This window comes from Perognathus longimembris, chromosome 2 (assembly GCF_023159225.1).
Source record: "Perognathus longimembris pacificus isolate PPM17 chromosome 2, ASM2315922v1, whole genome shotgun sequence".
NCBI lineage: Eukaryota > Metazoa > Chordata > Mammalia > Rodentia > Heteromyidae > Perognathus > Perognathus longimembris.
The window spans coordinates 115,624,481-115,640,292 of NC_063162.1; the positions used below are offsets into that span (position 1 = coordinate 115,624,481).

At 35.3% G+C, this 15,812-nt stretch overlaps 1 protein-coding gene across 5 annotated transcripts in view; it reads left to right on the forward strand.

Annotated features, from left to right (window-relative positions):
* Nucleotides 1-15,812, forward strand: part of Cdk14 (cyclin dependent kinase 14) — a 511,316-nt gene that overhangs the window by 410,240 nt on the left and 85,264 nt on the right. For all 5 annotated transcript variants that reach the window (XM_048339985.1, XM_048339984.1, XM_048339983.1 and 2 more), the window contains one exon: nt 15,619-15,758. In XM_048339985.1, coding sequence (XP_048195942.1) covers nt 15,619-15,758 — 140 coding nt within the window. The remainder of the gene's footprint in view (nt 1-15,618; nt 15,759-15,812) is intronic.

Here is a 15,812-nt window from a genome sequence, read left to right on the forward strand (position 1 = left end):
ATGAAGAGAGAGTTCTGTGGAATGTTAACTACATTGCTATTTTTTTCCTTTTATCATGGCTCAAGATTCACAAAAGTTGATATAAATTCACCATGCCTTTTTTAAAAGGCAGAACAGCAAGGCATTCTTCCTGTAGGAGTCAGACTGTAAAAGGTGATTTCCTTTCACTCCATTTGGTTTAAGCCTGTAAAAAGCATTAAGTGAAAAATCTGATATATTTGTTAGGGCATTTATTGCATTTACTGAGTTATATTTCTATTTCTCAGGGAAAGGTTTATTAAGAACATAAACTTTGAAGAGATTTTGTTCAGGATTAAAGATATGGTTTTTTTAACTTCTCTTTTGCTTAAATATCACAAAATGATGCCTTTAAGGGGTTATTTTTAGCACTGTTTACAGTTGAAAGACACACTGTTCTACTCGAGTGGAAGCAGATATTAGCTTTCAAAACCCCTCTCTAATATTTGTACCTTCTATAGGATTTCAGAATAATGAGTGCTCTGAAGCCATCATTTCCACTCTCTGTTTACCATGTAATGGTGCGCTAATCACTTAAATTGTTTCTCCAGAGCCCTTTATAGTAACAATCATTTTTCACTCAGCCTGTGTAATTTAACCAAATGTTTATAACTGTTGATCTGCAAGGGAAGCCATTTCAAGAATTGAACATGGATTGAATATTTCATAAAGATTTCAGAAAGATTTGAACTCCCAGTCTCTTTTCAATAGTGAGAATACCTATTTCAGGGGCTGGGGATATGGCCTAGTGGCAAGAGTGCTTGACTTGTATATGTGAAGCCCTGGGTTCAATTCCCCAGCATCACATATATGGAAAATGGCCAGAAGTGGTGCTGTGGCTTAAGTGGCAGAGTGCTAGCCTTGAGAAAAAAGAAGCCAGGGACAGTGCTCAGGCCCTGAGTCCAAGCCTCAGGACTGGCAAAAAAAAAAAAAAAAAAAAAAAAAAGTGAGAATACCGATTTCAGATGAAATAGTGCTTTAATCAACCATTTGGAACTCACACCAAAAATGTGGATAATCTTTATTCTCTTAATAGTATCAATATCAAGAGCATTATAATTATCAAGAACATCAGGCCTTTATAGAGGACACCCAATTCTTTTACTGATGATTTACTTTGCTTCACTTGTGATTTTCCTTAAAATGCATTAAGGATTGGTGAAATAGGTGAAATGAATAAGTCTGTAATCAATTTAAACTAGTTATAGTTGGAAAAGGTCAGTCTTTTCAGCAGACTGTGAAGGAATAGAAGGCTATTAATTCCATCCTAATCTATATCCAGAAGTGGGAAAGGTGAGTCTACTGATGTCCTTGAGCAAGCAATCTAATTCCATGTGCAGCAGTGTTTTGGTTGTGAAGGTCTGGTCCTTAAGACTGGATAAAAATGGTAAATAACTGGGTAATTGGAAATCACTTCTGTGAAATGTGTACCTTTGGATTTTAAGGATACTCTAGCATTAGCATACATAAGGAACATCTACATTAGCATATAAATTTAGAATCTTCATTTAAGTGTTCTGCAAGACTTATGATTTCCAGAGATGTTAAAGTTACTATATTGTTAGTCTTTGACTAAAATAAAATGTATCCATGTTTTCTTCAGTCATAGGATTTAAAAAGTAACTTTTTATACTTCCGCTTTTATCTACATTGTTAAAGTAAAATACTTAACAAAAGTTGTAGATTATAAAATCACTGGCACACTAAATCTAGAATTCTTTTTTAAAACATAGCTGAGATATGAATATACTGTCTGACAGCTCATATTATCTAATGTAAGAAAAATATTAATGCTTGATAAGCTCTCTGATGAATGATAATAGTGTACTTTTTATTTTAAAAAGTGTACACTTACCCATGTAGAATGATAGGTGAAGTACATATGGCGTTTTGTGTATACTATAAATTATGAATCAATAAACTTCACAGCTAAAAAAAAAGTGACTACCACTTGCCTCTGGAGAAATGGGAAGGACATAGAGGAGAACAATGGAATAAAGCAGTCTGATTTCTCCCTATGAGAATACACAATGGGAACTGACTAGCTTTTGTAGTAACAAAGTATAAGGAAGCTTATACAGCTTATCCTGTTGATAGGAATAGAGCAAGAAATTTACTCACAATTAGTTTTTTCCATGAGTATTTTATAATCAAGCCTACATAGATTTATGAAATGTTCCATATTAGTTCATGAAAAGAACTAAGTTAACCCATTTTTAACTGCCAATTCATCATTTATTTGATTTTAGAATGAACATAAACATTTTTCCAAGGAAAATATTAATCAATAAAATAAAGGCTGTAAAACCAAGCTAATCTCTGAGATCAAAAGCAAGAATTTAATATTTTTCTTGTTCTGGTTCACTTTCTGAAAGGTTAGAATAGCCTTAAGAATATCAGCATGAATGTTTTAAAAAACCTGATTCATACAGATCCTGCTGAGGGCTCTTCAGTACTTTCTGTACTTTTCCACCAGGTACAGTTGACTGCGAGGACCACCCTGTACTGCCTGAAGGATTCGGTCTGAAGCAGAGGCCAAGCAGTAAGGGCTTGCCTCCCTGACTTTAGGGATTATTCATCTTCTCCATGCTGAGAGCGTAGTCTCTCTGTTGTCATTATTAAACACTTGACAGTAGAGGTCTTAAGAACAAAGAACTGATAGTCCCTACATTAATAGAAATCAGAAATAAAGATGATAAATAAATATAGAAAAACATGAAAAGGTCAGGTGTTCTTAAGGAAAATGACTCAAGAACCTCTTTATCATCTGAGATATATAGCCTTCTATGTCCAAAACTTAGCAGTACTTGAGTAGTACTTGAGTACCTCAGTACTTGAGGTAGTATGCAGCAGACATTAAAATTTATAAATCAGAAGTCTGGATACTCAGTATTGTGAAAGTATGACCTTTTGATCACATGAATCAAATAATACATGCAAAAGATTACATAAACTAGAGCACTCCCTACAAGACCACTGATTGTCGTTACTGAGCACTTGCAGTCAAATGAACTCACTGCTATGAGAACAAATGTTTGCCAGATCAGTTATGGCATCAAACCATGCCAGTAGGAACTGGAGCTCTGTCTCAAAGTGGTAGAGCACTAGCCTTGAGCAAAAGAGCTCGGGGACAGTGCCCAGGCCCTGAGTTCAAACCCCACAACTAACAGAAAAAAAAAAAAGCCATTAGAACCAGTGAGTAGGAATTATGTGATTTTCTTTGCACTAAAAACCACAACCTATTTGGAGAAACTAATATAGAAGTGTTATCTGTTTACCTTGAGGGGAGGAATCTCATTTCTGAAGTTTTTACAAGCAGAGTATCGACAAAGGATATCTCAATATTAAACCACTCTTTGTCTTCATTATGAATGTGACTAGGGCTTTCCTTTCATTGCATTGCACAGCCCAGTACCCAGGGTTGAGAGGTTCACTGCACAGGCCCAAGTCTTTCCTTATACTTGTCTTTATTTTCCTCAAGAGTTTATTCCACTGTCAGGAATTCCATCATGTTATGCTTGACCAAGTACTGACCCTCTTTACAAGCTAAATAAATTTAAGCTTAATTTTCTTTTTTAAAAAAATGGGTCTCTTTATAAAAAAAATAAAGAAAAGAATTTTATGGCCATGGTAATCCAAAAGCTTTGATAAGAAAATGGTTAAATGAGCATTTTGTTCTTGATGTGTGAATTAGTGCTATATTTGACAGTTATGTTTACTATTAATGCAAGTAGATAGCTGGTCTTTTCTGGTGGGTAGATTGTTTTTAAGAGATCAAATGTTTAATCCAATGTCTATGTTGGCATCTTTGCCATATTGTCAGCCCACGTACTGTCAAATGAAAGGATCCAGGGCCTCTCACAATGTTTTGTAGAGCATATAGGGAGTAGGTGATGAGCATAGAGGGCCCCCAACATCCCTCCAGATTGCTCTGCTTGCAACTTCCATTGACAGAGTGCATTATCATGCCTCAAACACAGGCTCACCATCTATGTAACTCTACCCCATACAATATAGAACTTTTTGACCCTTTGAATTTCCTTTCAAACTTTGATATGGAGATTAATGCCTTTATTGAATACTCAGCTAAGTAAATTAAACTGGCTACAACTCTATTCTTTATATCCAGCTTTCATGAGCAAAAATGTTAATAAATTTCATTGAAGGTTTTTATATAGTTGCTCCCTAGCCAACCCTTGAGAACAAAATGTACTTTGTCTTAGTTGTTCTTCAAGCAAACCTATCATCAGGGGCTCTTTTGGAACCATAGTCTTAAGAAACACATTAATTCCTGTTTTATAAGATAACTCCAAAATGGTATGTCTGCAGCTGGGTGCTAGTGGCTCATGCCTATAATCCTTAGCTACTCAGAAGGCTAAGATCTGTGGATCACAGTTCAAATCCGGCCTGGGCAGTAAAATTCATGATACTCTTATCTCCAATTAATCACCAGAAAACAAGAAATGGAGCTGTGGCTGAAAGTGGTAGAGCATTAGTCTTGAGCCAAAGAGGTCAGGAACAGTGCTCAGACTCTGAGTTCAAGCCCCCCAGGGGAGGGAGGGGAAATCAGATTCCTTCCCATTTGCAAGAAACAAAGGGATGTCTTTTGTGAAAGGACACATATTTGAGAGGTTCTATAAAGACTAGATCTTGAACATTTGAAGATGTTTTCATTTTACAAAAAGAAATGATTGTTTGCTTTTTAAATTCTTGTTTCTCAAATAAGATGAAGTCTCTGTAGGTGTAAGGCATGTTATAAACTTAGACTCAAAGCAAATACTGATTCCTTCCTCCCATGGGCCTGATCTGCACCAGAAATGTTTCACAGGTTGTAGCCCTCCTCACCTTGCCATAACCCAGTCACCCTCTTCTTCCTCTTTTTCACACCGTCATTTTTTTGTTCTCCACTTCCAATTTTCTCTTCTCAACTTTGACAAACGTTAGTCTGTCAAAAAAAAAAATCTAGATTTTCTTTTCTCTCTGTATATTTCAGGAAGACTGAGAAGTTTGGTGATCTTTTTAAAGCAGAGTTCATTGCAAGGTTGAGTGGAGAGAAATGAAAGGCATTGTTTGATCTTTTTCATTGATGACAGAGGCAAAATTCTGCAAGTCAGTCCTGACAGGCTGGTATAGCTTTGCTAACCCTCCTGTTTCTAGTTCACAATCGAGTTTTTCCTAGATGGAAGATATGTAATGTTAGATCTAGAAAAACCATAAAACAGCTGTTTCCCTGTTCATTTCTGAGACACAAAGTTCTGTACCAAGAGAAAAGTGAATAACTTGTTGGGTATTTATGGTCCAAGGCTATTTTCACAGCTCATGTTATCTTTTTTCATGCTCTTTAAAAAAATGAGGGTGAAGTGTGTGTGTGTGTGTGTGTGTGTGTGTGTGTGTGTGTGTGTGTGTGTGTGTTATGGATAAGAGAGGAATGCAGAAAATGTATTATGATGCAAATAGCAGCATACTACTATTTTCAACTATTTTAGAAGCATTTATTTGAAAGTTACTCATCGTTAACATTCTTTCCACATACACTCTAAATTCAGTAAGGATTATTTCTTATCTTGATTTATAATTTTAGAATTCCTTAGGATTTTCTCCAGAGTTTCTATAAACAATATTTTTTTTCTTTAAAAGAGCAGTGAATGTAAAATGGATATAATAATCTCTTGCCCCATATTTGGGGCATAACTATTTGTGAACTTAAAACCTCTCTGCATCCATACTCAACCTGATGGCACAGCTTGAGGCAGATGTCCACTCAGTGACCTGGAATATAGCTCTGAAATCCATAGCAGAACATTGCCATTGGCAACAGTGTCTCCCCATTGCTTGAAGCATCATTTAGAAACCCCCAGAACACGGAAAGGCCCAATTTCAGCCACTTAAAGGACAACACTCCACCCTTAGTGCATGAATGTTCTTGTGAAAAGTCTGTAACACTCCCACTATAACTGTTTCATTTTTTGGTGATTTTCTTTGCTAAGTCCATGACCCTGACCTCTCCCAAGGTCAAGATTAGACTCATCCAGAAAGATTCTCCAGCTCTACTTTGTTAATTTCTCTCTTGCTCCTCATAGCCTCAAGCAAGCACTGATCAACTTTGTTTCTGGAGCTTTTGGGTTTTACAGAACATCATGTAAATGGCATTTACACATATTCATATAATGCAGAGAGTGTCCTTAGCTTCTTCACTTAGGAGAATACATTTGGTTTCTATATACAAGTTGTGTGGTACACTTTGTACCACACAAAGTTGTGTGTAACTCAGTGGTAAAGTGCTTGGCTGGCATGTGTGAGGTCCTGGGTTTGATCACTAGCATTGCAAAAAAAAATGTTCAATGAAGGAACAGTAGCCTGAATCATCATCAGCTTCAGATGACTAATATTTGAGGCTACAATAAACAGGGCCTAACAAAATTAGGGGTGTGTGTGTGTGTGTGTGTGTGTGTGTGTGTGTGTGTGTGTGTGTGTGTGATTCAGAGGAGGGAGTGGGAGATAGTGACAAGGTATGTAGTAATTGTAGTAATTGTCCTAGAAAGAAATATCTGAAAATACAAATACAGACAATTTTTATCAACTAATTGAATTGTAGATAGTATAAATATATGCCGGTAGAGGAGAAAAGGTCTCTTTACTACCTCCTAAAAAATCACCTGCAATATTGATAAAAATACATCCTTTGAAATGTACAGCAGAGCCAAGAAGAAAATAACTGAAGTCTCCACTAGAGCTAAGACTACAGAAAGAAAGGAGAGGATCACAGAAAGAAAGTTGTAGCTACCTGGAGTTGTCTAAAGTAGGAACATGAAAACAATGCTTCAGGCAGGGGAAGAGTAGGACATAGGAATTGAGATTCTTCACAGAGTAGAGACCCTCAAAGCACAGTAATTGGTTTCAGTAATATAATTCAGTTTCAGTAATAGTCTGAGTTAAGAGGTAAAAGCTCCTTTCAGCAGAGACTGCAAGAATGTATGCACCAGCCTTTCTTCTAAATGTGGATAAAAAAATATCCCCTGAGAATTCCTACAGGATTACCTTAAATTTATACAATTTGCAATGTCTCCAAAATCAACAGGAAGAACTTGGAATGTTTAGGTCTTGAAAAAGCTCTGGGGCTTTTGGGAGAAGCAAAGAAAATCCCTATAGAGAAACCTCCTCAATTTAGTGTCTTCAGATGCCCACATATCAGCACTGGCCAAGCTTTAGCTCACAATTTAACATTGCGAAGAATTGTAAAAAGTCAATTGTGAGTCAGGATCAGTACAAAATATCATAATTTAACTACTCTCATCAGGAACTTCAGTTGCTGAGAATTGTCATACATTACTATATTTAAAATGTTATAAAGATTCACCCTTTATCCTTTGTCTCACCATTTTGATGTTCCCCTTCCCTTCCCTAATATTCAGGATACCCAAATCAAATACAGTGAAAACAGGGGATAAGTCATAGGAAAGAAAAAAGAAATTATTTCACATAGTACATTAAAAATAACAACACCAATGAAAAACCTTATTACCATATCTTGGTGTGCATTTCAGTTAGCATCATCTTATATGATCATATGCACATAGCTACTGAGCTATTATGATCCTCTTCTAGACTATCTTAGACATATACTTATTATGACATATGAGGGAAACCATGGAATCTGTGTTTCTTTGGGTCTGGCTCACTTAATATGATTTTTTCCAAGTTTTTCCATTTCCTTATGAATGGGGCAATGTCATTCTTTCTGATGGAACAATATATTGGAAATTAACTGAACAACTCAGGGGTGGAGGGAGGATTTGTGGGGAGGAAAGGTAGGGGAAAAATGAAGGAGGGGGTAACAAGTATGACAAGAAATGTGCTCACTACCTTATGTATGTGACTGTAACCCTTATGTATAACATCTTGACAATAAAATAAAAACAATAAATAAAATGTTATAAAGAAGGAAAAGATCAAATTAAACACTTGAACAAGAGATTATAAAAAATGGACCAAAAAAACCCCAAACCTGCATTTTAGATGCAGCTGGTTGGAGAATTCATTGAAATGGAGATAGCACTAAGATAATTACCTAGAATGGAAACAGAGAGACTAACAGATGGAAAATGTAAAACAGTGAATGAAGACATCAGTAATCTGACAACGCAGTACTATATTGCAATAGTTAGAATGAGAAAAAGGAAGACTTGAGCTAAGAGAATATTTGAAAAGTAATGTAGTGGCTAGGGTATTCTAGAAAAAATGAAATATCAAATTGAAATTTCATGAAATCTCAAATTCCCAAAACACAATACTAAGTATATTAAATAAAAAGGACACCTTATGTTGCCATTGTACAACTCACAAGAGAAATAGAAGAATTAAAAGGCAGGAGCAAGAGAAGCCTGTGGAATGGTATCTTGGAAGGATAAAAGAAAAAAAGGCTATAACTTAGCTATGGAATGAAAGGCCCAGACAAATTATAAACTTGTATGGAAACAAAACAACTTACCACCAAATTATGTATAAAACATTATTATATATGTATATATATATATTCATACATCATCATATATACACACATCCATGAAGGGATATCCAAATATGAGAAGGAAGGTGATTTGATAAATGAGTAATTAAAACAATAATAATAATTAATGATGACAGTGATAATATAATGTCTAAATGTGTACATTCAAAACATATTAGAAATAGTGTTAGACACTAATACTGTAAGGGATGAAATTAGGGTCATTAAAATTAATCCAATATTCTTAACATTTTTAGCAGCCAAGTAAAAATAAAATTTAATTCTAAACTTTGATAGTCGAAGTTTACTGTAAAAGTTAAGGAATGTGGCCCACAACTCATAGCCAGAATCTTAGCTACTAAGGAAGCTGAAATCTGAAGAGTGGAGGTTTGAAGCCAGCCCAGGCAGAAAAGTTCACTTGACTCAGAAGGAATGAAAGAAGGAAGGAAGGAAGGAAGGAAGGAAGGAAGGAAGGAAGAAGGAGGAAAAGAAAGGAGGGAGGGAGGAAGGGAAGAAAGGAGGGAGGGAACGAGGAAGGGCAAGGTGGGGTATGGCCCAAGAGTGCCAGCCAAGCAAGTTTGAGGCCTTGAATTGAAACTCCAGAACACGCACGTGCATGTGCACAATGAGGAGTGAGCTGGGAATGTGGTAGAGGATTTGCTTAGCATACACAAGACCCTTGGTCTGATCTTGTGGGAAAAAGGAAAAAGTAGTTATCTTCTTGGAAAACTTAGGGTACAGGAATAAATTGTAAGCAGGTGTAATTGTGGACGTTTTCTTCCTTGAAGGTAAAAAACACTTAAGTGAAGCTGTCTCAGGAGAGGCACAGTTTGGCCAGTTCTGTGATGGTCATGAACACACGTTTGTGAAGTGTCTGAAGGACCATGGAGATTTGCCAGGCAGGCACACAGCCAGACTTGTATGAAGTTCGGGTGTACTATAGAAATTCACTACTATCCCACCAAGAAGCTCTAGGAGCAGGGCTAACTAGGACAGGGGAGGACTGGATGAAAATCAGGGAAACACTGTATGAGAGTTTCTGGCCTAGATGATGACTAATCTGGGGGAACTTCCTCTCTGTTAACCTCATTACTGGATTAAAGCATTGCTGCTACTCATTAGGAGGTCACCTTTACATTCCTTTACTCCAACTTCATACCTGAAGCACTGAGAATTTCAAGAGTGTGTACTGACATTTCTTTACATCATTTCTATATTCTACATTCCAATTCTTTGAATCCTTAAGTAATCCTATGAAGTGTGTCTTATCAAACATATCTCTAACAAATCAGTTAACTTTTCTAAATTCATTACACAAAACAGTCTAACCTGTGATCTTAAGTGAATCCATACAAATTTAAAGTATGGTGTTACCATGATGGAGGAGATTATGTGAAGCAACTTAGAACATTGCTCATCTGAGAAGGAATGCATGCCAGTTCTGTTATTGGTCATGTGACCATTTAATGCCTGGTTACATTTTATAAAAAGTCACGTTTCCTGAAGCACCTGGTTGTTGGATTGCTGTCAGTGGATTGCTGGCTTTGGAAAAGCTCACTAATGCTTGTTGCCTTCGCATTACTTGGAGCTAGGCCAAAATATAAAGGTACAGCAAAGTTTACAAAATTAAAATACAGTGAAATTAATTTTTTTATCCGGAGAAATGTTATCCTAAAACACAGCTGCATTTCAAAGACAGTTATTGAGCAGCAATCATGAAAAAAATAATAAATAAAACCTATTGTGGTTAATAAAACTGGATTGTGTGGTACTATCGCATTAGAATTGGAACTTCAAACAGGACTTACATTTTAGCCTATATATAGTTTAGTGAATGGTAAGTCTAATAAAGCCTCCACAGCCGGGTGTTACCGGGTCTCAAGAGTAACAGAATTATAGTTGCTATGTTTGGATTTTAGTCAGCCTATCTGAACACTTGCAAAAGATGCTTGCTGTCCAATGGATAGGGTGTACTTAGCATTTGTATCCATTGACCCTTTCTGAACTCATGCAGTATTGTAACTTCTTCCTATGTGTCCATACCATGTCAAGTCTTACCAATATATAAGAAATGCCAAATATCAAACTGAGTACTGTTGCATGATTTTCTTATCATGCAGAATTGAAATCCTAAGGAGCTGTGAACTTCAGTGTACATCCCTCCAGGCTTAGACCGTTGCTTATTTCAAGACATTTGTAGTGGGGCCTCTGTGGCTATTTGTCTGCTGGTTTACAATTTATATCTCCCATTTATAAAAACAGTACACATCAGATTTGGGTAACTATTGATTTTGTTGGCCCTTGTCCAAGTCTTAGGATGATTGCTTAATGTCTTTCCATAAATTTTATTTTGTGCTGTCATGAAAACTTCCATTTTGAAAACCATATACTTTGCTTGCAAAGCTTATGTAAAGTCCACATTGTATAGATTGATGTATCTTTAAGGTCTTCAGACAGAAATGTCTTAATGTTTGTACTTCAGATTGCACCTTGAAAGCCGGGGCTTGAAGAAAGAGTCAAAGTGAGCTGTTATATATTTTTAGAAAAATGTGTTTGCCTCATGCAGGACCTACGACTTTTAATTTTGTAAATATTTTTAAAGGTAGACACAACTTACAACTGTAGCTAAAATACTTCTTTACTCATAAAAATTGAAAATCCTATAATTTTTTTCCATATTTATTTGAAGTTCTTTGCCAGATATTTTTGTTTGAAGTGTAATTTTTTCCATCTCTTCCCAACTTCTTTTGCAAAGAAAGGAATGAGTTTCTGCTAATGAAATGAGCAGACATTTAATATTTTACATGCCTGTGGAGCTATGTAACTTAAAATTTGCATATCTAACAATTTGTTATAATATATAATTGATAAAATGATGATGTATGTTGATGTTAGCTTCATCATATACAAAAACTTATCTGGAATGTGCTTTATATATGCCTAGGGTTCTCTGAATAAAATAATTTGTTAACGTTTAACAGCCGGTAAAAACTTACTAGAAGAGCTTAAACATCTAACGATATAATGGGACATTATTTTTCAAAAAGCAAAAGGAAAAGTTAGGAATAAGAATTGAGTACAAGAAATTATGAAATATATAACATATAATATATAAAATAGTAGAATCTGTTGAATTTAAAAGTAAGTTTGAAAGAAGAAACAAAAGTAAAAGAAGATAAGACAGAACATAAAATTAAGATAAGTTCATAGCAGTAATTCCAAATATAATCACAAAATGCAAAAAAACATTAATTGGGTGAAAATTAAGCCGAGGTATATAATATATATGAAACATCTTAAAACTAAAGCAGGGGAACATTAAAAGACGTCAGATAACAAAAGCCATGCTGTACAAATACTAATGAAAGAAATGAACATTATTAAATTCATGTAAGAAAAATGAATGACAGCTTAAAAAGTTTTATTTCACATGAAAAAGATCACAATGTGAAGATATGCCAGGAAGATTTAACAGTGCTAGACTGTTCTGTTTGATTATTCACATTTACAGTATACAAAACCAAACGATAGATTTACAGGAAAGATTAAAGAAAATTAAACCTCCATAATCACATTTTGAAAACAACAGTTCTTCTAACATCTGTTGGTAAACTTATGGCTTCATAGGACTTCTAATATATTCTCTGAAATGTTAAGTTTCATACAGTGTAGTTGGATAAAAAATGCTTCTAGCAGTGACAAAAACACTGATATATAAAAAGCATGGGGAAAATGAGAGTAAAATTGGTCCTTGAAATATAGATGAGGAGATACTAAAATTTCTAAACTTTCGTATATTAAAGATTTGCATAGACATTCAATATCACAAATAAAAAATTATTTCACTGACATTAAATGTAGCCAACTTTGAAGAACAGTATATACACACATATATATTATGTGTACATATGTATGTATATAAATGTACTTATATGTGTATATAGGCACTTATATGTACATATATGTATACAAATGACATAATAAAATCCGCTAAAACAGTCAAAAGGGAGAAGGAGTGGAAATATTAAGAAAGTCTGGCACTGGTACCTTACCACTGTAATCCTAACTACTCTGGAGGCTGAAATCTGAGAATCAGCTAAGGCAGGAAAGTCCATCAGATTCTTTATCTTCAATTAACCAGCAAAATAGCCTGAAATGGAACTGTGGTTCAAGTGATTAGAGCACTAACCTTGAAGATAAAAGCTCACAAGAGCACTCAGCTTGAAACTGAGCTCAAGCCCCGGAACTGGTACCAAAAAATAAATAAACAAAAAGAAAAGAGTAACATAGGTGGGTAAATTTGATCAAACTACATTTTATGCATGTAGGTAAATATGCCAAAACCTTTTTGTACAATTAATGTACGATGATAATTTTAATTGTGCAAAATTTTATTTTGGTGGTGGGAATGAAGCCATTTTATATTGGTGAATTCTTTGAATTTAGGTGTAGTTATTAAATATAATAACATAATTATATAATTATTTCTACACGTTAGATGTACTTATTTTACCTAAAGGTAATCAACAATTTATTATAAGGACAAAGATAGATATGTAAATAATTATAATTCTTCCAAGCAGTAAAACTAGTTTGGCCTTGAGTCTGGCTCATGGCTTGCTAAAGTAGGAGAGATCACAGACTCTTGTTGTTCACCATTTTTTATAAATGAGAAAACCAAGACCAAAAATAGTATATGTTGTTTTGCATTGCATGCATTTGTAGTCATAAATTTAGTGCTAAATACTTGCAAATTTTACACTCCCCTTTGTCTTCATGTTTATGCAATGTATGAAGTTTGAGTATTTATCAATATTCCTTTTTCCTTTTAACAAATTTTATTTATTTAAATTTTTAAAAATTCAGCTAGGCCCCAAATTCAGATCTGGTCCCAAACTGTCTCTATTATGGTTATTTTAATCTAGCCTATAGAAAATTGATCTGGATGCATTGTCATCACACCTAAATGTTACTGTATTTTCAATGTCAATGCAGTTTTGTTTGCTTGTTTGTTGTGTGCTACTACTGGGACTTGAACTCAGTGCCTCACCCTCTCACTTGACTTCTTTACTCAAGGTTATTGCTTTACCACTTGAGCCAATTCCACCTCCACTTGTGGCTTTTTTCTCTTTCTCCTTTTCTCTCTCTCTCTTTTCTTTTGCTATGAGTAGAGTTTCACAGACTTTTCTACCCCAATTGACTTCAAACCTCCATCCTCACGTCTCAGCTTCCTGTGTAGCCACCAGCACCCAGATTGTAAGTGCAGTTTTTACCACTAAGTGTTGGTATCTCAAACTTCACATTTGAGTTTTAAAAATGTAAATGAAAAGTTCATAATCTTGAAAACGTATTAAGATGAAATAATGATGTAGATAACCCATTGTTTTGACAACTGTCAAAAGAATAGAAGCCATAAAAATTTGAAAATATAGACTCTCTCTATGGATGACTTTCTCTTTGTCCAGCATGTCAAACTAATCTATTACCTAGCTATGGAATGGTTTGAAGCCAGCCCAGGAAAAATGTCATGAGACCCCATCTCAGTCAATAAAAAGTTGGACACAGTGGTACACAACTGTCATCCCATCATTACAGAAAGTATAAACAGGAAGGTCATTGTCCAAGCTAGTTTAAGCATAAATACTAGACTTTGCTAAAAGGTAGTATAATGTTTCCCTAGCACAAAACAAAACAGCAACAATCACCAAAAAAGAAGGAAATAAAAGAAAAAAAGAATGCATTGATCCATTTGTACAAAACAACCATTGCAGCCAGATACCAAGCCCATTTCTGAGATGTTCACGTAGAAAGCCTTAGCAAGAAGATCTCTTAGACTGGCTGCGAGGATAATATTTTCTTTGTTTTTTCCCTTTCTAATTAAATTCATTACCCTCTTTCTTGTCTCCCATCCTGACTCTCACTTAACCATATAACAAATTTAAATCAATTATAAAGAGTAGATTAAGGCGAATTGTGTTGGTCAGTGAAGAAAGTTGTTTTGGTTTTAGTTTTCATTTGTGCTAATTAGTTGTGTGTGTTCGGTGCCTTCAAGGCTTTTAAAAAGTACTCTCAGAAGCAACTTTCCCTGACCCCATCTGGCTGCCGCTGAGAGTCAGTGCACATGTTGCACTGGATTGCTAAAACTCAGGGAACCATGGCTAAAAGCCTTTAAGAGAACATGAATTACTACCAGAGCAATCCCCACCGTCTCCAGCCTCTCCTTTCTTTCCATGCTATCAAATGGGAGTAGTAATAACCTTGCTGGACTCTGAGAGAATGTGAAAAGTATCTGGGAATGGTAAACAGTATTGGAAATACTCTTTTAGTTTTAATTAAGTGTCCGTGTTTGATTTCTCTGAGCAGAAAAACAGAAACTCCACAAAAAGCACAGCTGGGCTGCACTGAGATTGCTGCCGCCCATATGAAAGCTTATACCACATGAAAGACTTCACTTCTATCCTTTTCTCGATAATCTTGAAACCCATATTTTCTGTCTACTGTTGTTTTAAAGGTCATCTTGAATTGATTCAGCCCAGCATCATTTAAGTGCATTCCTGTTGTTTGAGCCTATACATTAATATTATGATATTGGCATTTGAGAGGGCATCTATTTCAATGATTTCATGTTTGGTGGGAGGAAATATAAATTCTTGAAGAACAGATAGTTATTCTGACTACAGAATCTAATTTCAGTTCTGTTTTAATTATCCTATCTTGTATTAGTTTCCTATAAATTCATCTAGATGTCCATGAAGTACTCAGATTCTATGAAATGCTGTCCACTTATTATTTGATAATTGACCTCTGAAATGTTCTACTTCTGGACTTATTTTATTCAGCTGAAAGTGTCAAGTCTTTGCTTGTATTGGAAATATCTAAAATCAATGATACTAGAATAGCCAGAGTGAAAGATAGAAGTAAGAGATATATGCTAAGAATCAGTATGAGTTCTGCTTATTTTCATCAGGTATTTAAATTATTTTCCTGGCCTGTAATAAATTAAAGTACAGAAAATTACATGAGCTTTATTTATTATTTAGTGGATTTTTTTCCTTGGGTCTGATTTTTCTCTCTCTTTTTGCGTATAATTTTAGGCTCAGCTATGTGAATCATGCGGAGGATCTGGCCTCTAAGCTCCTCCAGTGTTCTCCCAAAAACAGACTATCAGCACAGGCCGCCTTGAACCACGAGTATTTCAGTGACCTGCCCCCACGGCTATGGGAACTGACAGACAGTGAGTACTACACACCTGCAATAGCCAACCAGAGAGCTGTGCAACATGCATGTA